The following is a 23,357-nucleotide window of genomic DNA, read 5'->3' on the forward strand; positions in this document are numbered from 1 at the left end:
TGCCTGCCTTCTAAAGATGATCCAAAGACCACTTACTCTTTAACACAAAAGTCTATCTCTGTAGGGATCCTTTCTGTAATGTTGTTGGACACTTACAGTAACAACCAGCGCCTGTCAGTGGCAAAAGAAGCACCTTAAGTGGATGTACTTTGATGGTCAAAGTTGCAACCAATGATTAAACTGCAGCCATTGCAGCCCATGTCATGGCTGCCAGCTCAGGCGATCTACCGTAATGATTCAAAAGCTTTTTGTACGTGTCATTTACGCACCAAAATATATATAATGATATACACAATGTATTAAAAATACTGGACTTCTCCTTTAAAATGCAGAGCATGTTTGTTCCTTTGTTGTGTATTAATCTAATCAAACCAAAAATAACTTTTGACTCACAATGTTTTGCCAAGTAACTTGTCTTGTTATGTCTTTTATCATTTCTCTCTGCCAATATATTTTGTTGCCCTGCTACTAAATATAGAAGTATTGCATCCTCACCGCTGGTGATGAAACAAAAAAATCCTATAAAAAGCCTTTCCTAAAATAAAAACGGCTTTTTTGTCTTCTGTGTTCACCAGGCGTCTACATTTGACAGCCCCAAGAAGGAGAAGAGACTTCCAAGGAAATGGCGAACCAAGAACTACAACAAAGACGTCAAAACAACTCTGCAGGTAATTAACGTGACAAATGAATGAGATCATCTTTTTAATATATAAGTCGCTCCAAGCTCTACTCCTTCTGTTCTACTGTAGGTACCCAGCTGCATCTCCTCCGGCTCCATCCGCCTTCACGCCTCCAACCCCAACCTCTCCACCGCTGCGCTCGGCAATGACAAGGTCGACCCCGAAGCCCTGGATTCTGCGTTTGACGTGGCGAAGCTGCAAGAGGACTTCTGTCGTGTTGCCACTAACTGTGAGTGGAAGATTATGAACTGCTTGTTTTTAATTTGCAGGCAGAATGAGCGACACATTCAGGATTTTGAGGATATGGTTATCAAGTGCACCGTTATCAGAGGCCTCAGTTACTTCTAATGAATGTGCCTGCCGTTATGGTGTTGTTATTTATTTAGACGTGACAATGATGGAGCCGTGGCAGCTGTTAATAACTGATAAACTTTGCCTCAGTTTTAATTCTTTAGGATTCAGGTGATGTGCCCTAACGGAGAAGTTAACATTGTCTAAACCACCAAAAACCTAATTAGTTTCTCACCACTCATTAAAATGCATATTCAGATTCCTGATGCTTGACTCGACATGGCATAATGCGAATGATTTGTGTTATTACATAACGGCATCACGATTCACACTTCTGTCAGAATGGGTTTAGAGTTTCTCCAGGGAACAGCTCTCGATTCTGTTTCTCATTTAAAATCGCCAAATGTATGCAAGTTCGAAATGACTGAGCACGGAATGTGTGTTGGGCTTAATCTGGCACATTAATGCATCAGTCTGATCGGCTCCCTCAATAGTGTCGCTTCCCGATCACCAATTATGAAGTGCGTGTAAAAATGACGGTCATAAAACAAAGTCTGCTTGTCGAGTGATCGGAGATAATCAAAATTTCACACTTGTTGCATTTTCATTAGCAGCGTGGCGCGATGGACCGTCGCTTGATCTCCTGGGACTGGAGCAGCATCGCTCTGAACTGAATACAGATTGGTTTGCCGTTAAAGCGCTCCTCTTTTTCTCTTCCCTAGTGCACACGACCATGAAGTCAGCCCTGACTTCCCTGACATCCGAGAGAGAGAGGTTAAAACAATGTCTGGACCACGAGACGTGCCCCCCTACCTCGCCACAAGTGGTCGGTTTGAAGAACGCACTGGCGACGGTACGTGAGACGACGCGCACTCAGACGCAGTAGAATTAAGTTAGGTTTTTACGCTTTCTTTCAGACTGTTGCGCTCCTCTCAGATGTAGTGTCCCTCCCACGCCACTTGTCATCTGTGACACATTGGCCAGCATCTTGGAGAGATTACTATGTGCGATGTCTGCCCACCTGAACCGTGCTCAACAGTTCCTGTGGCGTCCGCCTCCCACCCGGAGGCCTTTTTCTATTTTCCGTCTTTTGGTTACACTCATTCATTGTCAGGCCGACTTCTTCTTTTGCCACAGTTTGAACTTCTGTCCTCTCTACACCTACGCATTTCTTTGACTGTAAAATGCCCTGCTGGGTGTTAGCTTTCCTTCCTGATTACTCAGCTTCTACCTACTCTACCTCACATAGAGTCTGTAATGGGTGAGTAATATAGTTTGGACTCTCGTGGCTTCCTGTCTGATGTCTGCATCGATAAAACATATACACATGATGCTGAATTGCATGTTTACAGACAGATTTTGAGACCGTTAAGCTGAGGAGGAAACACATTTCAGAGATGGAGTTTGTTAAGCTCAGTTGTTGGTTGGCTCTGTGCTCTAAACAATGTTTACGCTGGTTATTTTTCCAGGCTTTAGCCCACAACTCTGAGCTGAGAGAGCGCCTGTGCAAGATTCACGCCGAGTCCCACATCGTAGAGCCCACACTAATAAATCTCCCTGCCCCGGCGCAGGTGGGTGCGGGAATGTAGTGACTGTACACCCCCCACCCCCCTAACTCCCCCCTCAACGCCATCTTGATGATTATTATTATCTTTGTCTTTTTATTTCCCTGCCTACCCAGTCTAGAATTTGCCACAGAATGAATGAGCTGTCCTTGTTGCTCTCCTCTCACACCCTCACTCGACATCATTCCTTTTGTGATGATGACTTAAAAAAAATAGCGGAGGTAATTTTCAGGGAACACTGCGCCCTCACAAATGTTGCATTCCCAGTCTTTGACGTGAGACGGTGCTTCCTCTCAGTCCTGTGTTCATGTCTCACCGTGCCGTGGCTCGGGGGGAAGACCACTAACTACCTGACACATTATCGTCTCCTAAAGGAAGCTCTTTGCTCTCACAATCAGATTTGCTGACCGGAGAGCGTGAGCTGATCTGTTTAATCTCGTCCCTGGAAATTTGTCAAACACAAACACACACACACACACACACAGAGCGCAAAACTAATGCGCCTCCTCGGGGGATTACCTCCTGGCTAATTGATCAGCTTCAGAAGCAACAGAGGGATGGAGAGTTCTGTGGAAAATGCTACACAGTTTTGAGTTATACGAGTCCCTTTTTGAATATGCATCCTGTTTTGTGTCTTCAACTTGTCAGACAGAATTTGCAGAATTGCTTACGAGTGGGTGTGCACACTTGTCGCACAATTGCACTTCTGACTGGCTCTTGATAATTGATAGAGTAATATATTGTCATACAGTCTAAAGAAATAAGTTTGATTGATGCAACACATAAAAACAATATTGTAAGATTGATCTGCTGCTGTGTATAAAAAAGACGCTCTGGGCACTCACATTATAACACTATTTAATATTAAAGATGACTGTCTTTCAATATATTGCACATCAAAAAATGTGGTGTTTTGTGATGATTCCTCATTATCCATAAATTGTGAACCCACTGTGTTCTGAATTACCCAGTAATTGTCACCCCCTCCTCGCCGCAATGATTTTGCCCTTTTCCCTGACTTAATTATAGCCGTGAACACTGTCTCCTAGAAACAGGACTCTGTTGATGGTTCCCGTCCCCTTGTTCACCAAGTGTCCAATGAGAGCAGAGCTTCAATCACCGAGTCTTTGTCTGAGTTCTTCGACGCACAAGAAGTTCTGTTGTCCGCCAGTTCCTCTGAAAACGAGGTAAGCGTGAGCCCTGAACTGTCACCATCAAGCGCTGCACTGATGAGTCTGTTATAAAAAATCAGGCTAATAATCAGAGTTGTTAATTAGTTGTCTTTACAACCAAAAAAATGTATCAAGACACTAGAGATCAAAAATACATATTTTCCCTCTTTTTTGCAGTGCTGTGTATCCATTTAGACTGTTTTGGTGTGAGTTGCTGAGTTTTGGAAAAATCTTCCTTTGCTTAAACATAATGAAATTAGATGCCACTCAGCTTTTAGTGCTCAATGCGGCAAACAAATGCATTTAAAAAACTTAACAGCAATGTCTCTGTCCAGAAATCGTGCCCCCTCCCCCCTACTCAACACACATTTTTGTGAGCAGTTTTATGTAGGAACTGTTTTCTTTCTGCCAAACTACGCCGTAACACTGCACAGAAGGAAGTGTACTTCTGCTTATGAAGGAGTGGCTCGTGTTCGGAACAGTGCTGGATGTAAACACTGAGCTGTGCTGAGTTTAGTGCTGTGCTGAGTTTAGTTAGCCAGCTCACCGCTACTAGTAGATGCACACTTCCTTCTGCAGGACATATCTAAATAAATTACGGTAGTTCCTATATGAAACTGCTCACAACAAGTTGTGTGGATTATTTTGAGTAAGCAGGTCATGATTTCTGGAAAGAGGCATCGCTTTAAGTTTTTTGAATGTATCTGTTGCACCACAAGTCAAGTGACATCTAGTTTGATCATATTCGAGAAAAAGGCAGATATCTCCATAGCCCTTTAAAGCAAAACTACCACCAGAAGCTCTTCATTGATTTATTGCTGATCACCTGACATTTTTTAATCCAATCTGTCTGCAAAATCTTTTAACCTTAACTTCTCATCATCTTAAAGCCTTAAAGCTAAGTTTTTATTGATTGTGTCATAAAACAAGTATGCCCTCTCCTCTTCTTCCACTGTTCATGAAGCATGCCTGATCAGATGGCAGCTGGAGCGGAAGAAATATGAAAATGAAAGTTAATTACTTTAATCTAAAAATACAGCAAGCCGAGGTGCAAATTTGCCACAAGGTCCTGAGGGACCATTCATCTCCAGCACATTAGATCTGCTGCTGATGTGACAGGATGTTGAAAGAGACCTGCCCGGTCCCCTCCTGCAGGTGGTATTAAAAATGCATCTTTAATTTAATAGCTCAGGTTTTGGATGTTTATTTTTAGGCATCAGAGGATGACTCATACATCAGTGACATCAGCGACAACATTTCCATGGACAACTTCAGCAACGAGAGTGAAAGACAAAATTCAGGTAAACTTTGGGACAAAGAGCTCAACTACAATGCAATTTCATGATTCACTTAATTTCCATATTTGTTAGTAGCATTCAGCACACAAAGAACCTTCAGTGTCTAACCTGACCTCTTACACCATCTGGTTGCAGGTTCTGTGGACGAGGGCACCGTCCTTTGTCAGCGCAGATCATGCCTGCCCTCGCCGAGCCCCAACAACAGCACCATCAGCCTGTGGAACATCCTCCGGAACAACATCGGCAAGGACCTCTCCAAAGTGACAATGCCTGTGCAACTTAATGAGCCGCTTAACACCCTCCAGAGACTGTGCGAGGAGCTGGAGTACAGCGAGCTGCTAGACAGGGCCGCGATCACACAGGACCCTTTTGAACGTATGGTGAGATGGAAAATTCACAGTTTGAGTGTGTGGGCAGAGTCTTTTGTTTTTCTCAGATCATATGTTCACTTTTCAGCAGTTAATGGGTCTCCTCTGACAGAAGCAGACGCCGTCGGTGAAGCAAGGGCGGCGAGCTCTGCGAAAGCTTTAAGATTCGTTAAGACAGAAAAGTTTTTTTAAGTGGATTTCATCACAGCTTTCTTTACATCCCTGATGAGGGAGAGCCGAGTTCTAGCTGAAGAGTTCATGCCACTTGTGCTTGTGATGATGTCCAATTTATTTCAGAAAAACTGTATTTCAGGGGTTGTCGCAAAGAAGTAAAATAAAAGCTTAGTTTTCTTACTTTTGTTAAAGGAACACTTCGACATTTTGGGAATGGGTGCTCACCCATTTGTAGAGAGTTAGGAGCCATGAGAGGATTATCTCAGCTTACCATAAAGTCTGCAAACAGCTGGCCCGTCTTTATCCAAAGTGGAAAAAAAAATCCAACTACCAGAAGCCTAAAGCTGATTATTAACATGTATTAACAGATTTTATTTAATATTGGGTATAAACAGCTAAGCTAATGATCTGCTGTCTCTAGCTTCTTCTTTACCACAACGACATGAGAGTGCTATCAGTCTTGCCTTTTAACTCTTCTTAACACATTTCCCCAAATTCCCAAACTACCCCTTGACTGCAATGTTATAAGATGGAAAAGTCCATCAACAAAAAGGGATGTTTACAAGCAGAAGCTGACAGTTACAGCTGGACGAGGCGGATTTAAGTGACTGTCAAGCACAGTTGCAGGTGCCAGGAATGATCCATTACTTGTTCCTGGCTGTTATTCCACCAGACCACTCTCACAGCCTGCTGGCAGATGATGTCCAGTCAGTGCTGGAGCTTGTGCCAGCCTTGCTTTTTACACCTCATGTGGAAGAAACCTTATCTGTCTGTTGATTCTCCAGCAGAATTATGGCTTTCACTTTTGCATTTACTGACTTCGTGTGACTGATGGAATCTCTTGCTTCACATTTGTTCATTTTGTGTGGGAGGTGTAGAGATCATAGATTGGATCATCATAAACAGAGGTCGGGTCCAATCACTCGATTTGTTTTTTATTTGTACGAGAAATTACCATATTTGGATGAGGGTGGAGTGATAACCCAAGGACATTGTGGTGGCAACTTGTCAATCAAAAAGGCAGCCGTGCCCTAAAGCATAGCATTCTTTATTGTCTAGTTTACCTGCAATTGGACCAAAGTTTACAAGATGAACGTCATGGCGTGTTGATGAAGACTTGAACTTAGCAATTGCGATCATAAACTAATCAGGAAGCTGTTCATGCAGGTAATAAATCAAGCAAGAAGCAAGGTCATCTTCCTCATAAACTTACATACAGATTACCAGTGGAGTCACCCCCTGCTGGCCGTTAGAAAGAATACATGTGTAAGGGTCTTCCACCTTGTCTTCACTGTTTAGACATGGAAGCTCCGTCCACTTATACAGCACAAATTTGCAATTTAGAGTTTTATAAACTGCAGCTGAAGCCGGAGGCAGCTTGGGTCTCTGGCCTCCTGTTATAAAATGGAAGTAATCATCACCGTCTCCTGGCTCAGTGCAACTATTACAGGAGTATTCAGCCAATTACTCTGCTCATTACAGTGAAATGGAGAGGAAATTAGAACTGCTGAGGATCAGGCTTGATATGACACACATTATGAACCAATGATACGTGGTACTTTGAATTGATATAGCCCAGAAAGGTCAATGTTCTGACTGTCTCAAGAATTTTTTTTTTTTTTTTTTTATGTTTTGTGTCCATGATTCCCATTTTAGTATCACGAAAACTCACCTCAAAGCTGGCCGAAGTGCCAAACACAGCAAAATTAAAAGACCAGAGTCAAAAATGAACAAGAATAGCTAAAACTATACAGGAAAGAAATAACACTAAAGCACACAAAAATACACCAGTGGTAAAATATAAGGGTTAAACCAATGGCAATGATACCATTACTCCAAATTTAAAGTAGCATTAGAAATACAGGTCTTTAGCTTTCCATTTTGATATCCAGACGCAGTGCGCTCCACAGTTTAGGGGCATAAGAACAGACGACACTCACACTGATACAAAAAAACACCACTAACTGTATTGATTTTTCTTTGTGCAGGTATACATAGCTACATTCGTTGTATCAGGCTATGCATCCAGCCACTGCAGGACCGGCGGAAAGCCTTTTAACCCCGTCCTAGGAGAGACATACGAATGTGACCGGCCAGATAAAGGATTTCGATTTGTTGCAGAGCAGGTATAAATTCTGATGCCTGCGCTATCGACAGTTAAACACTCACAATATTCTGAATATTGATTCACCAACCCAGCTGTTTGCTTCCTCTTACATCGTCAGGTCAGCCATCACCCGCCGATCTCAGCCTGCCATGCAGAGTCTAAAAACTTCATCTTCTGGCAAGGTAGTGAAATATGGAAATTTGCTCGATCCATTGTCCGCATCTAACGATTAAAATTGTGGCTGGTTGTCCAAGATGAATATAAAAGTGTGAAATGATTTCTCTTGATTGATTTTTTTTGTAGATGTGAGGTGCAAGAACAAGTTCTGGGGGAAGTCGATGGAGATTGTTCCTGTCGGTACCACTCACGTCACTCTGCCAGGGTGAGTCTCTGCTGCTTCATTCATTCTTTGGACTGTACACACACACACACACACAGACTGTACAAGCAAGTGACAAATAAAAAAAAAACATCTACAGGTGTGAAGTTAAAAGTTGTTTTTTAATCCCCTTTTCTAGAATTGGAGACCACTATGAATGGAACAAGGTGACGTCCTGTATCCACAACATTCTCAGTGGGCAGCGCTGGATTGAGCACTACGGGGAGATCTCCATCAGAAACACCAGCAGTGATATCTGTCAGTGCAAGATCACTTTTGTTAAGGTGAGGCTAACATGTAAAAAGAAAAGAAGTCACATTTAAAAGCTGTATGCCATGAAGACACCTTAGTTACCACTTCTTATGGGGCGTCCAGTCTTTTAGGACAAAAGGGAGGGCTACGCTGTTTAGCTACAGAAGTCTTGCATTTACATTTCTTATGACAAATACATTCTTTATTATCTTACAGGGAGATTAAGTTTTCAATTTGATGTGTATGTCTGTCAGCAGAATTACAGAAACACTATGTGTTTTTTATTTGCGTCAACATTGTGCAATAAGGCATTTGGCCTCGGCGGGTTGAATGTCATACATCTTCAAATCCATTTCAGCAGTGCAGAACATACAAATACAATGACTCCCACTCACAATCCACATTCACAGATACCAGTAACCCTCTGGGGAAACATGGTTGCTCAAACTTCATCCAGAAAGCAGTTGTTATGGAGCATTTTGGGAGTGTGGTTTCATGGGTGAAATGGCACAATTTTAACATTGCAAGAATTGTAATAACAATTTTCACAAACTAAGGTGTGGCTATGGAATTGTAAATAAGCACATTTCATGCAACTGATTAAACTCTCAATCACATCCAAATGTGGAATGTCTGCAATAAACTCCCCCAGAGATATTAAGGAAAAATGTTCAAACTTTGCTGAGATAATGAGGCTTCGGCTAAGGCACAACCACATGTTGACATCCCACATGCAAATGTAATATTTGTACATATTTGTAATCCATATTTGTATATAATTTTTTTATACATGTAACATTTTTATAATTGTGTAATATACAAATCAAACATCTTTGCACAGAATATTATGTACATTTACATTGTATGTACAAATTATTGTATTGAAGCAGGTTTTAGTTTACTGTTGCAAGACACCAGGCTAAGAAAGATGAATTCCCAGGAAATAATCCTTATTCCCATTCCACTGTGTGAATGACTTAACTCAAGGCATAGAATACTAGAGAACAATTCAACATATAGACATTTTACTATGAGTATTTCATGTATGTTATTAACCTGTATCTCCACACAATGATACCCAGAGGATGTACTAATATAATAATCATATATTGCCTTGTAGGTAACACAGATGGCAGCATCAATCACTTGATATAGCTGCATGTTTTATGTAATATATTACATTTGCAGGATAGATAGGAAAATTCTCATATTTTTGGTAGTACATCCAGACGTATATAGTGATTGTGACTGCAAATTAGCATATCACAGAAAAGACTTTTGGCCTTGATAAAGGTCTGCACTCTCTGAGAGCTCCTCTAGTTTTGTAAATGCTACACTTCACGCTCAATTATGCTTTTCTTCGAGCTGCTGCAGGACCAGGCAGAACTGATTTATATTTTAGTTTAGGGTTATTTGGAAACCATTATCAGGCAGGGACCCACAGGTAGGGTAAAAGGAGGCTTTGCACTGGAATGATCTTTGTTATGTCATAAAATTCAAATATGTTCATGTTTATTTCACTGTCAGCGAACGCGCTGGCTCAGGAAACACTGTATTGTTACACCCACTACAGAGCTGCAAAACATCAGCATAAAGATACCAGAGAATACCACTTCTCTTGAGGTATAAACAATAAATAACATAGTGATACATAAGCCATATTTGTAAGTATGTTCTTCATACTCTAGTGCTCTCTTTCTCTCGCTTTATGTTTGTGTTGATACACATTTCTCTGTGAGTCCCCCGGCAGAGTTGATAAAAAAACAACCTCCAAGCAGAAAATGTTTCAATTTGTATGAGTCACCCAGAGCCACAGTAAAACACTGTAGTCTCTTCATTAGCCCATAAACCTTTGACACAGATGGTACTGTTCACCTGCATGCCAGCGAGGACCCCTCGATGTGTTCAATGTTTGATGTATGGAAGCCTTTACTGAGAGGAGAAGGTTAATTGCTTTAGCGTGTGCCCATTTGAAAGACCTCCTGAAGCTGTGCAGGATATCAAGTCAAGACATGTCAGAAGTCATTATGCATCCTCATCTCTCATTAAACTCAGCAGCCCGGCAACACACACCGGGGCTCAGGATGGATTATGCCACAGCAACATCTGCTGACTGCAACAGCTCCTTTCTGTTGTTTCATATTACGTCTTTTATGCCTCTTACAGGCCAAGTACTGGAATTCAAGTGTGAATGAGGTGGAGGGAGCTATCACGGATAGTAAAGGGAAGGTCATCCACAAACTCTTTGGAAAGTGGCACGAGTCTGTTTTCTGCGGAGACCCGCCCTCGGCGACCTGCATCTGGAGAGCAAGTATGTCGAGTTTCTTTTGTGAGAACGTTTTCATTTTTGTATTCATTGCGGTGTCTGACGCAGTTGATGTTTGTGTGCTATGCAGATGCGATGCCAGTAGACCACGAGCAGTACTACGGTTTCACCAAGTTTGCGATCGAACTGAACGAGCTGCACCCATCGTTCAAACTGCTGCTGCCACCCACAGACACCAGACTACGTGTGGACCAAAGGTACGAGAACAATACTGAAAATCAAAAAATGCAATTAAAGGCACGTTTTGTAATGTCTGCTGCCAGGACTCTCTCAGTCAAAACAACGAAAACAAAAGGGTGCAGTGTGATGACGTTGTGAAGTAGTGTGGGCTCATGGGAGTTGTTGTCTTCACTGCTAAGCAACCACAATTGCAGATGACAATATATCTGATGTGACTCAAGCAGAAGTGTTCAGAGAAAAGGGACTGTTTTAAAGGTGTGCTATGTAATAATTTCAGTTTGAAAAATTCCAAATTTAAGCAAAATTATCAACAGAGTGAAGAAATAAAAAGTGTCAATGTTATGTTAAACAGGTTTATGTGTTGTGTTGCAGAGGTATCTAGTGAAGTAAGCAGTGTTAACAAGCCTGCCCGGGCCTGTTCCACTCCAAAGCCCCGGTGCTTTAAACCTCATCAATCCCCTGCCGCTCTGAGCTTCCATCCCGACTGTTAGATGTACAGCTTACTAAGCTAACTAGCTAACGACATCTTAAGTTAACAGCAGTTAGTGGTGACTTACTATTGTTCCATCTTACACCTGTAAAGTTCCTTGCTTATTCCCTGACGTATCATCTGGGGCAGATGTAGCGACAAGCTACCAAATGAAACCCACCATTACCTTGAATAAAGTTAGGATTTCATTACATATTATATCTTTAAGTACTCTGGTATGATGCCTTTGTATAGCCTGATTTCTTAAAAGTCATATTGGGTTAAAAGTTTTGGGGAAACCTTTAGATTACTTGAATAGTTGTAGTCATCTGATATAAAACCCAGCTCCTTGTGAGTGAATATCAGAGCACATTTTACATTCATGAATAGCAACTGTGACCTGTTGAGTCGCTGTCTTGATAAATGCTCAACTAACTCTATGATCAAAACGGGACAAAAACAGGCTCGTCAATACTCACGCTAAGAATAGTAGGTAACTGCAGAGGAGTTCAGATGAATCAGACTAATTTTAGCTAGCATTTCAAGGTTTTAAAGTCTGTAAACCCGAGATCCGTTGTCGCGCGGCGCCATAGACCGTAGAACCACTCGCCGATTTGTCATTTACGTGAAAAATGAAACTGCGTCTGGTCCTTCAATATTCTTTGAGTAATTTGTGTTCATATTTATCCTTAATAAGGTTATCGAACTGTAACAGGCAAAGCCAAAAAAGCAAACATGAAGAACAAGAATGAAGATTAAATTTAAATATTGGAGATGAATGTTTAACTGTGTCTGCATAATGAATGTGTCTGTATCTCTCTGGCAGACTGCTGGAGGGGGGAAACCTGGAGGCTGCTGAGGAGCAGAAACAGAGGATTGAACAGCTGCAAAGAGACAGGAGGAGTTTCCTGGAGGAGAACAACTCGACACATCAACCTAAATTCTTCAGGTAGCCTAAATATCATAGGTCATCTATGGGAGAAATTAGTGTGTTTTATATGCAGCTTCAGTAAACTCGACTATATTTCACTGCATTCACTCTGGACTACCTAAAAACCTTGGTGTTTTACCCAGGGGAGGTATTTTACGTTTATACTCACCAAACCTCACAATGCTCCCAGGAGACCCCTGTTTTTCATTGCCCTATCCTGTGTTTCTCCTAATTTATGACACATTTTCACACCTTTTTCCGCTTTTGTCATCACCACTTTCTGGCACTGTACAGCGTGTAGTCTGCTGTACTGCTGCTCCTCCTCATCCTCCTCAGACAGACCAAAAAATAGAGACGAGAAAGAAATAGGAAAATACATTTCAGACATCCTGGAAAAGAAAAAATCACATACCTTATGAAAGTTTTGAAGGAAAATCTGCCATGCCTATTTTTCTGCTGTTCAGGGGGGTCGCACCAGTGTCAAACACCATCGACATAACAGTGGCGTGCACAAGCTCTGAGGGGCAGGAGCAAAAAATGAATGAATCTAAGCTGATGAATATTTGTAAATGCCAGAGCGGCAAAGTATCCTACATTCTATCCTGAGAATCAAAAGTAAAATTAAAAGTATTTAACATTAATGTTTGTTGCAGTTGACTGTTAAAGTCACCAGAATGCAGGAAATAAACTCTGACAGTCAATTTTGCTCAGTTTCAAAATCCTCCTCATTTTTGAGGTCTCAATGTTGGCAAGTACGAGTGTTGAATGCCTGATCCACGTTCTTGTGTGTTCACAGTGAGTCATCTCGTCACTTTTTAAACAAACCTTAAAAGTTTCTTATGAATTAATCTTTGCCTGAACCACAAGATTAAACCTACATGAGGCCTCGCGCTTCAACGTCGATGTCCCAAATTCACTAGTGTCACTCTTCTTCTTCTGCCCTCACAGGAAGTCAAAGGACGACACCTGGGTGAGCAACAACACATACTGGGAGCTGAGGAAGGACCCTGACTTCAGCCACATAGATTTTCCTACTCTGTGGTGACCTCTGAGCTGCTGATCACACACATTTTTCAAACCTGCACAGCCTCTAATGTGATCCAGGCTGGTTCTGGTGACGTCTGTTTCCCAGTCTTACATCCACGTTCCGCACTGGTCTTCTTTATTGCTGTTCATCAAAGTTAATGCCTTAATAGCAAGTGCTTATATAAGTTGTGTAAACATGTTTATGCAAACATATCCTGAGAATGTGGATACATTTTGGCAATTTTTGCCCATGTTTTCACCTGATATGTTTCACTGTCAAATCACTCAAACTGAGAAAAGGAAAACTACTTGTTATAAAGGATGACAGGTCCTTGTCATAACTCGTCTACACTAGCTTCAAACGTGCTGAAAAAAACTGGTCACTTTAGCTGTCTTCTTATCACGGACATTCTCTACCTCTGAGATAAACTAGCCTTGATATGCCATTGATTAAGTGTACACATCAGATATTTATTCTGCACCTGCCTGATGCCTTACTCGTAGTACTCATGTTGTTTCGTTTGTTTTTTGCTGCATCTGAGATCTTTTTTTAAATGAATCATGTTTGTAAGGAATTCTTAAGACCAAAACACAAACTGTTTAAAAAGATTGTCAAATCCTTACTGGACTTTTTTCTTTGTGTCTCATAACTGTAACTATATGCTTCTTTTTGCTATGACTGTGTGGATGATTGTGTAACTATGAGCAGCAGTAGCAAATATCAAATCGACCCATTTTTCACTTTATCCATTGCAGCATTGTCTACATGGAAACTGGGCTTTGAGACCAGAAGTGTCCGAAACTACGCTCCATGAGCCTAAATAAATCCTCTGAAACCGTTCTTTGTGTGGAGTCATTTGTGAATGTTTGAAATGAATATAAAAATCTTCAAAATATATTTAGGAAAAAAATGGGATGTTTTCTGTGTGTCAGTGCTACTGAAGATTTCTGGCTCATTGTATGAGAAAAACTGCCTTTAAATATGATCTTATGAACTGTACAATTCCAGACACTTTTAGACACAAGATGGTGTTTAATCAAATATGGACTCATTTGTTTACAAACACCTCAGTGAGTTCTGTGGATGTTTTCTTTCCACTAGTCTGAAAGAAGATATCGAGGAAAGATGGCTGAAAATATGAAAATTGAACCAGGGCATGACAAAACCCTGATGTTTTTCACTTGTGTTGTCTCCCCTTAAATGTACCAACAGGCGAAGAGAGAACGACTGAATCATCAGTATTAAACTTCACATATCACCAGAGGAGGACGTCAGATTTGTGCCTTTAGAGCAGCTTCATTCTTCTCAGGGCCATTATATCGTGAGCAACAGGAAAACCTCATGAAAGTCATGTTATGTCATCTTTAGTACCTTGGAAGGCCATGAATGTTCAGCATTGTCACCTTGGAGGAGCACTTGCCACTGCCTTGCTTGTTATACAACTGAAAACATTCATTGCCTCATGTAACTCTCTCAGTTGAGCCATCATAACGTTGTAGATCCAGCACTGAGTTTAGCTAAAGGTCGGGCGCAAGTGAAAGGTCACTCAATGACCTGTACGGTTTTTGCTCAGCCCTCAGGATCCTCCCACCACCGTAATCTAAGGGTTGGTCTCCGATAGTGTTTTCCACAAAGGAACCTTGACCTAAATGCACAAAGTTTTCCTACAGTGTTTCCAGTTTTTATTGTGAGCGTGTCACGCAGATGCCAGTGAACCATTTACTGCCTCAAGTCACATTGAAAGTTTTAAATTAAATGCTGGTAGCTTAGTGATTAAGCTACTTCACTGTGCTGTGATTGATGCTGTTGTGTACCTCTGATTACAAATGCATATTGTAGTTTTGGCTTAAGTGTAGCCAAAGTCCAAGGATAATATAATAATTATGGAGCCCTGAAATAAGTAAAGGTTATCAGACAAGTCAAAAATATGACTGACATATATAAAAGACATCAATAAATCAGAATGAATTAACTGATATGATTCACATTATATTGATTTTTTTTCTTCTTAAACACACAGACTCACTCAGAATTCTGAGAAAAAGTCAGAACTAAAAATAAAATTCACATGTGGCCCTAATCCTCTTCCGTATAAATCTCACTAGTGGCCCCTTAAGTTTGCAAAGTTTATGACATCCCACAGCACAAACATATTAAACAGAAACAGGATGTTGATGATCTTGCCATCCCAGGGCCTTACCAGTGAAGAGGGAAGAGAAGACACAGGGTCATTCAAATCAAAAGTATCTGTAAATCAGAAAATATGCGCACTCAATTCAATATGTAAAGTGAAGCTGATGAGCAGTCTGTCTCTGGTGAATCTGAACCAGCCACTAGGTGGAAACAGATTGCCTGCATTTAAAAACTAGAAGCACTTGCCGTAAGTGTCAGCATAAGTAGCAACATTTTTTACTTCTTTATATATTTCCAGGTAGGTTTAGAGCCCGACTGATACTCACTGAGTTAGGTGAGTTATGGCTGATACCAGTATTAGAAAGTAAAAACATCCTATTTATCAGCTGATATACACACATCTGTCATCTGGGGCAACAATCCCTCAAATGTGGTTGTTAGATATCACTTGTGACAAAGTCACATATGTAACAGAGGCAGGACAAAAAACTTGTGTAAAATGACATCAGTGTCGTTTACCACTTTCATATCAGTATCAGAATCAGAATCAGAAATCCTTTAATGTCCCGCAGACGGGGAAATTTGTTTGTCACAGCAGCGTCAGATTGTTACAAGAACAAGAGCAATAGCAAAATAGACAATAGACAATAGAAAATAGAAAAATAGAATCAAGTTGACGTATATACATATTTACATGACATATTGCAAGAATGAACAGCAAATACTCATATACAGATTTTAAATATAGATAATAAATATGGGTGATGAAATGAGTTTGTACAGACTTATTGCACAGTGCAGAGTACAGAGTGAGGTCTATATGGAGCAGTGCTGGTTGTATAGTCTGAAAGCAGCAGGAGGGAAGGACCTGCAATACCTCTCCTTCACACACTTAGGGTGTATCAGTCTGTTGCTGAAGGAGCTGCCCATTTAGTCCACATCAAGCAACATATAGGCCAACTTCAAAAGGCTAGGCCAGTTACAAAATCAGCCTACTATCACCTTAAGAATATATCCAGGATAAGAGGGCTTATGTCTCGGCAGGATTTGGAGAAACTTGTTCACGCATTTATCTTCAGCAGACTCGACTACTGTAATGGTGTCCTTACAGGACTCCATAAAAACTCCATCAGACAGTTGCAGCTGATTCAGAACGCTGCTGCTCGAGTCCTAACAAAAACCAAAAAAGTAGATCACATCACTCCAGTTCTTAGATCTTTACACTGGCTTCCTGTCTATCAAAGAATAGATTTCAAAGTCCTGTTGTTGGTTTATAAAGCATTGAATGGTTTCGGGCCAAAATACATTTCTGATCTGCTGCCGCGTTATGAACCATCCAGACCTCTGAGATCGTCAGGTACCGGTCTGCTTTCAGTCCCCAGAGTCAGAAGTAAACATGGAGAAGCAGCTTTCAGTTACTATGCGCCACATATTCGGAACAAACTCCCTGAAAATTGCAGGTCTGCTCCAACACTCACCTCTTTTAAATCAAGACTTAAAACATTTCTTTTTGCCACTGCTTTTAACTGAAGCAATTCAAGTCTTTGAACTGCATTATGACTCTGACTCTATAGTCTTGTTTCTTTTAAAGCTTTTCTATTTTAGCCTACTTGCTTTGATGTTTGTTTCTTAATGTTTTTACTGGTCTTAAAATGCTATTTTATGCTATAACATTAAATGGAAAGGAAAGGACAAGTACCACAATATGTTAGTACAGGATAGAACAGTACATCTTAAGTAGATGTTAACATTATTATTATTATTATTATTATTATTATTATTATTATCATAATCAACATTCCTTTTATTCCTACTATTATTATTATGATTGTTATTTATAATAGTTATTAATATCATCAATTGTAGCGTTATTATTAGTATTACCATTATTATTATTATTGTTGTTATTATTATTATTATTATTATTATTATTATCATTATTATTATTATGACGTCAGGCATGTGAGGACACTGTGTTCGGTCTCACAGCTTCCTGCAGTGGGCGGAGCTCTGAGTGTCTTTTGTCCACACTTACAACAACAGAGGGAGCGTCACTGTGTGGACCGTGTGTCGGCGTAGTCTGCCCTGAAAGTCTGGTCTCAAACAAAGTTTCACGTCTGGTTTTTAACTGAAAGAAGGACTTCAGGTAAGCGGTAACACAGTATTTACATGTAGTTTGACCCGCATGCTTTTTTTTTTCTTACACGCTTCAGATTTGACCACAGCTGCAGACTGATGTGTTTGTTGATGCTACTAGCAAGAAGCTAACTACTTTTCTATGTGAAAAAAGATTTGTGGAAGTGCCAGTTTCTTTAAATATCGTGCTTATTTTGTTTTGCTTGCTGCGCTGTCGACGTGTCAGAATGAATTGTCGTGTCGTGCGGGTATTTATTTTAAAGTTAGGAAGGACTGTTGAATCAGCAGCTTCACTCCTCAGTGTTTATAAGGAGCTGACATGGGTGGCACCCTCTTCCTGGGACTGATTAGTGAAAGTCACTTTTTATCTTTCATCAAACCTGGCTTCATCATCACCCTCACAGGTTGCTTCCAGCTGGGAGATGTTCGCCACGGCCACAAGAAACTTTGTGGAGGAGGTGGATCATGGTGGTCTGCTGATCCCCGTGTCCAGCCTGAACGACAGTATTTGTGTTCTGACTGTGGTGGTGAAGCGTAAGCAATTCTGGTTCTGGCAGAGGCCCAAGTATATTCCCACTGATTTTGACCTCACTGACATACTAACAGGAGACACACCCATAAAGCCAGGTAGACCCCAAAACCTTGTACACTATTAAATGCATGTCTTTGTTAAATATCTTCAGTGTATTGATTTATTCTTTTAAGATCACAGAAAACCTCAATCTTTTACTCTCTGCAGGTATAATAGAAACAGATTTCATCAAATTCAATGGGACGTATGGTGAAAACATTAAGGGAAATGTGGACGCAAATTTCGTCAACGTGTCCAGCGTGACCCTGGAGGGTAAAGAGTCGTCCAAACTGCAGTCATCCTTTGGCAGTTTGAAGAAAGAGGAAGTCGACGTTCAGAAGCTGCTGCGAGATTCCAAAGACAGGTTTGTTCCTCACCTGTTCCCATCGTCCTGTCTGATGCACCCTGTTTAAATGAAAGGAAAGAAAACCACAAAACGTATCCCCGGACTTTGAGACTGTTTAGAGATCTGCAAACAGCAGCAATGGTCTTTGTACAATCATAAACATAAAGTTGCACACAAAACAGGATGCTCAGTTGAATATTAACACTCAAAATAAGATAGCTTGTTTTGGTTTGCGAGGACCTTTTATTAGGCAAGTTTGTTTTTTATGTATTTATTTTATTTCTCATGCCCATTTAAATAAGGTTGTTGTATGTCTGTTTTTTGTTTATTCATGCTTGATGTCACTTGCTTGATGTGGGGCCAGGGCATATGTTGAGAAGCCAGGATGTGTATGGCAATGAAAGTTGCTCGTATGTTGATTGTGTGTTTATGAACTGCAAAATTCTAATAAACAGGAGTTTTATAAAAGATTTAATTGATTTGAATACAGTTCCCAGTCTATATAAAATTCATATTTGCAATATAACACTGGTGTTTTTGTCTCAGGCTCTTGGACATGTCCCACAGTCTGGTCCAGCAGACAAAGGAGAAGCACAAACAGTCGTTCGGGGTCGTGAAGGAGCGCATTGTGACTACGCAGCCCTGTTCAGTCATAGAGGAGGTGCAGCAGGGAGGACAGTGTGGAGGAGGCCTGAGCCTCTGTGGACCCAAGAACCCAAAGGTACTGAATCATCACCGGAAAACTCATCCGTTAAGATTTTATTTGGTGTGAAGGCGGTTGTATCATCAAGAGTACACAGGAGACATTAGTGGTTAGTAGTAAATAATTTCCCTTTTTGTTGTGCATATGCTCCCTCAGTATGTTATGATATTTACCACTTTTCCCAGAGTGGGTTTCAGTTCTGTGTTCAACTGTGAGTTATACAAATTGGAGAGAGCAGCAGAAAAGCAGGTATTTTCCCAGTTAAGAAGAAGTGAAAGTTGTGCCACTGATTTCTCTTCCACTTAAGAAGTTTTGTTCCTCTATGAGTTTTTTTCAGTTGTTGCCAAATGTTCGGTCCAGGGAGAAGCCTGTGCTCTTTGATTCAGAGTGACTGAACTCCAAACTGGGCATTCACTGTCCTTGTCCTAGATAGATGAGAAGGTTTCAAAATTATATTGTCACATACAGTGTAATATTTTTTTTTCCCCGGATGTTATAAGTATACACATCTCACATGTTTGATGCTTTAATGTAATAACAACACTTTCACTGACATTAAGTTGATGAACTTATTTACCTTTTGGGCCACAAGCATAAGAAAAAGACTCACAAACATATAATAAACCCAGCACAAAGAGAGATGGGGACAATTATGGCTGAACATGACAACGGACTGTCCAGTTGTCTACCCAGAAGTGACTGTTGTTAGAAAGATGTCATGGTGATTCGGGCAATACTTCCACATCTGTTTGAATCAGATACTATAATCATAACCAGACGGTTCTACTAATGTACCACACTTCTACTCAGCAGAAATACACTGTTATAGAGGGAGTGTTTCCTTTAAAACATGCAGTTTTATTGGAATTGGTGTGTTTGGTCTCACGTGTTTGCGGTATTCACTGCAGGTTTCTTTGAAACAAAACGGGAGCCTGAGCAAAGACAGTAACGTTACCATGGAGATTCCCGTCCACACTACCATTGCCTATGCGCTTATAGAGCTGGAGATCAAACACGACGGGCATTATGGTGAGAAATCATTCACTGTGAGAGGAACTGTGTAGTCTTGTGCAGATGTGACACTCACAGTCAGTTGAAACTGTGCTATTCAAAATGTAACGTGTTTTCCACAGAGCTGTGTCTGATGTCAGACACTAACGGAGGTTTTGAAGTGGACGGCCCTGTTTGGAAAAGACTGGTGGGTGCCTCCGGATCTCCTACGGACACCTCTGAAAATAGCCGCCTGAGACAAGGTGAATGACTGTTTTCTCCTCTCTACAGCCATAAAACATGTGCATATAGGTGTGGGTTGCAACTGATGACATGCTCAGGAATGTGTGTTGTTTTTCGAGTCACAGAAGAGATTGTAGGCCAAGTGCTGTCTTATCAGACTGGTGTGATAACTGTGGTTTACATGTGCTTTGACCTACAAAATGAGGTCTCTTTAAACCAAGAGTCCTCGTGGTTAGTACATTGTGTTTTGACCTGCGGCATGCGCACATTTTGTTTTTGCTGGTGAATGATAAACTCTTCTGTTTGCTGTTGGCAGAGCTGGAGCGACTGAGTGATCATTTCCAGCTGCTTTCGGCTCTTCCTGCCACCACAAAGTCCTCTCTGCTCCAGAACATCACAAAGGTTATGGAGGCCCGAAGTGCCGTCAGCTCACTTCAGAGTGTTGTAAGTGGGGCAGAGAGGTTGTGTCAGCACAGAGACGTGTTATACCAACCTCTTTTGTTTTAAAGCTATATATCTTACTGTCTCAGCTGGACCAGATGTGCCTGGGCAAGACACCTGACCTTGGTGACATTACGACAACAGGGTCCCTGAAACAGAACACCCAAGCAATTCTGGACCTTTTGGAGCAGTCCGGTCAGGTGAAGTCAGCTCAGGCAGGCCAGTCCACATCATTGCTCACGGCCCTTCACCTCATTACAAGCGCCATAGACGGTGAGAAAACTGTGTTCTTGGCAGTCTGCATTATGCCTCCACACTGGTGAAAGCCATGACCGGATTCATAACCTCTTCCCCATGTTCCATTCTTTTGATGACTGTATCTCAGGAACGCCTCAATGTATTTCTTCAGATTTGGCTCAAATTTCCACTTGGAATCAAGGATGAGAACATTGGATTTTAGTGGTCAAATGTCACTGTGGCCTCATGAAACACTTGATTTTGGCTGTAAGCCAAGACTTCATACACCTATTTTGACACAATTTCACACAATGTATATATTTTGCCATCGTAATGTTCTGCAAAAATACTTTTCTGGACATTATTTAATGCCATAACTTTTTACGATTTTGACCATATTTCACATTTGGTCGAATACTGAATTGGTGACACTACTTTTGGCCTCCAACTGTTGATTGTAAAGATTTGTACCTCTTTGTGTTCTGTCAGAATCAGCTTAATTGGCTAAACACATACAAGGACCTTGACCTAGTCCCTTTTTAATACATTTCTTCAAAGCCTTAAATACTAATATTATAAGAATCTGGACTGACACAAATGTAAACTGCAGCTTGACTGGTGTGTGGAGCCATACAACTGTGAGGCAGTTATTCGAGTTACTCAAGTGAAGTATTGCCTGATGTCTACAATCTGTGGGGAAAAAACTCAATCGAAGGTCAGGAGGAGAAGTATTCAGTATGTCCTGAAAACCTCATTTCCTCAAGTTATGTTCCATCCTGTATCTGGGTCTTTGTCTTTCAGAGATGACAAATGATTGTATTGCCATCTTGGGGATGTGCTGCAGTCTCTATGTGTTGCCGTGTCTAGAGCTACTGGTTAGTAAAGCCTTTTTATTTTATTTTTTACAAAAATTCAACACTTTAACATGTTACGTAAGGTATTTGTTTTTCAGATTTGTGCAATTATTTAGCTTTCCTTTTATCCTCCTGCCACAACTGTTTCAGGTCCAGTGTGTATCAGGGAAGGGGGATATGCCTTTGAGCAGTGCAGGCTCGGCCACACTCACAGAAGACATCTATGAAAAGACTGAACATCTGTTTGCCTCCTCCAATGTGTCCTTGAAGAAAGACGGGGACAAGGTGAAGATGGAAATAAACCAGCAGCCGGGACACCTTCCTCTGGTCTTGTGTATCGCTGTTAGAGGTCTCGCCTCCTTGGCCCACTCAGATTGAACTAAAGACAGTAGATAATGTTCTACATCTTGAGGCCTGAGGATGCCTTTATGTACACAGAAATGTTGGCTACTACACTGAAATAAGGTATATGGGGTCACATATAATAAGTGTTATTTATCAGTGGGATTTCTTTTGCTCCTTTGGTGCTGATACTGGTGCAAATACTAACTTGTACTACTGCTGAAACAGTTAACAGACAATCGACAACCACATCATCAAATATTTTGACAATCAGGTAGTTTGGTCCTTAAATTTTAGACAAGCATTTTAAAGACGTAATAAAAAATTTAGTATTTTTTTGGCCTTTATGTGGCTTTATTGATAGAACAGGGTCAAGATACGACAGGAAACAGGATGCTGCAGCAAGGACAAAGCCTCTGTACATGAGACGCCTGCTCTACCAACTGAGGTAAACGGCACCCCTATATTAACAAATTTGAATAAAATATTCAGATTTAATCTCTGAGTAAAAAACAATGAGGTTACCATCTGATTTAAGGTAATGCAACAAGAAAGGCTTGTGCCTAATGTCTGAAAGAACTGTTTTTTTATTGAGTTCTCATGTAATGAGATTTTGTCAACAAAAACTTGGATTTTTTACATTTTTGCCATGAAAACTCATGGTTTACAATATGCACAAATGATTTATGTTATGTAGGGTTTAGTGACATGTCTTAACCCTGAAGGTCCACCTCAACCTAACTTAAGCTATATTTTGTACTTTGTGGTTTATTTCTTTCTGTTCGATAGTTAAAGCAAATATTCAGTTATTTGGAAATGTTAACACTTCCATAAAAATGCACAACATTGTCCTACAAAGTAAATAATATTTGAAGGACTTTTTCTGATGATGAACTACAAACCTCACTCCAAACCACTTCAGCACATTTATTATTAAACTTCTGATTTGCTGATCGCAAATGTGTCTTTGAGTTTCAATGTGCCTTTAATTGTGGCACTTTATGTCAGGGTTTCTATTATGAATCTTGAAATTTGTTCCAACTTTCTCCTTTTTTATCTGTATCACTTTTGTATGTTTCCATCTATGGTGCAAAAAGAAAAACATCACCTGGGATTGTGTGTTTTTTTTTGTTTTACTGCCA

At 40.7% G+C, this 23,357-nt stretch overlaps 2 protein-coding genes across 5 annotated transcripts in view; both read left to right on the forward strand.

Moving 5' to 3' along the window:
* osbpl3b (oxysterol binding protein-like 3b) overlaps positions 1-14,059 on the forward strand; it is a 39,237-nt gene extending 25,178 nt beyond the window's left edge. Inside the window, exons 9-23 of one of the 4 annotated variants that reach the window (XM_030394920.1) lie at positions 576-668; positions 750-909; positions 1,694-1,824; positions 2,441-2,542; positions 3,586-3,723; positions 4,922-5,009; positions 5,142-5,386; positions 7,537-7,674; positions 7,774-7,837; positions 7,959-8,037; positions 8,174-8,318; positions 10,453-10,597; positions 10,683-10,809; positions 12,088-12,210; positions 13,141-14,059. In XM_030394920.1, the coding sequence (XP_030250780.1) occupies positions 576-668; positions 750-909; positions 1,694-1,824; positions 2,441-2,542; positions 3,586-3,723; positions 4,922-5,009; positions 5,142-5,386; positions 7,537-7,674; positions 7,774-7,837; positions 7,959-8,037; positions 8,174-8,318; positions 10,453-10,597; positions 10,683-10,809; positions 12,088-12,210; positions 13,141-13,237 (1,875 nt within the window). In that variant the 3' untranslated portion in view covers positions 13,238-14,059. The remainder of the gene's footprint in view (positions 1-575; positions 669-749; positions 910-1,693; positions 1,825-2,440; positions 2,543-3,585; positions 3,724-4,921; positions 5,010-5,141; positions 5,387-7,536; positions 7,675-7,773; positions 7,838-7,958; positions 8,038-8,173; positions 8,319-10,452; positions 10,598-10,682; positions 10,810-12,087; positions 12,211-13,140) is intronic. The other 3 variants (XM_030394921.1, XM_030394922.1, XM_030394923.1) reach the window with 3 other exon arrangements.
* A 3,288-nt stretch (positions 14,060-17,347) lies between these two features.
* gsdmeb (gasdermin Eb) lies at positions 17,348-23,329 on the forward strand. The gene is made up of 10 exons (XM_030392928.1): positions 17,348-17,498; positions 17,893-18,115; positions 18,228-18,423; positions 18,952-19,126; positions 20,017-20,137; positions 20,242-20,361; positions 20,658-20,785; positions 20,872-21,055; positions 21,821-21,894; positions 22,024-23,329. Exons 2-10 carry the CDS (start codon positions 17,911-17,913, stop codon positions 22,249-22,251), a joined length of 1,431 nt encoding a protein of 476 aa, XP_030248788.1. The 5' UTR covers positions 17,348-17,498; positions 17,893-17,910; the 3' UTR covers positions 22,252-23,329.
* The last annotated feature ends 28 nt before the right edge of the window (positions 23,330-23,357 follow it).

This window comes from Sparus aurata, chromosome 17, assembly GCF_900880675.1.
Source record: "Sparus aurata chromosome 17, fSpaAur1.1, whole genome shotgun sequence".
Lineage (NCBI taxonomy): Eukaryota > Metazoa > Chordata > Actinopteri > Spariformes > Sparidae > Sparus > Sparus aurata.

Excerpts from the sequence above, each read along its gene's own strand:
- gsdmeb (XM_030392928.1), top strand. The coding sequence starts at position 17,911 with ATGTTCGCCACGGCCACAAGAAACTTTGTGGAGGAGGTGGATCATGGT. Across the intron at positions 20,138-20,241 it reads CAAACACGACGGGCATTATG|AGCTGTGTCTGATGTCAGAC; the intron begins GTGAGAAATCAT and ends TGTTTTCCACAG. Across the intron at positions 21,895-22,023 it reads TGCCGTGTCTAGAGCTACTG|GTCCAGTGTGTATCAGGGAA; the intron begins GTTAGTAAAGCC and ends CAACTGTTTCAG.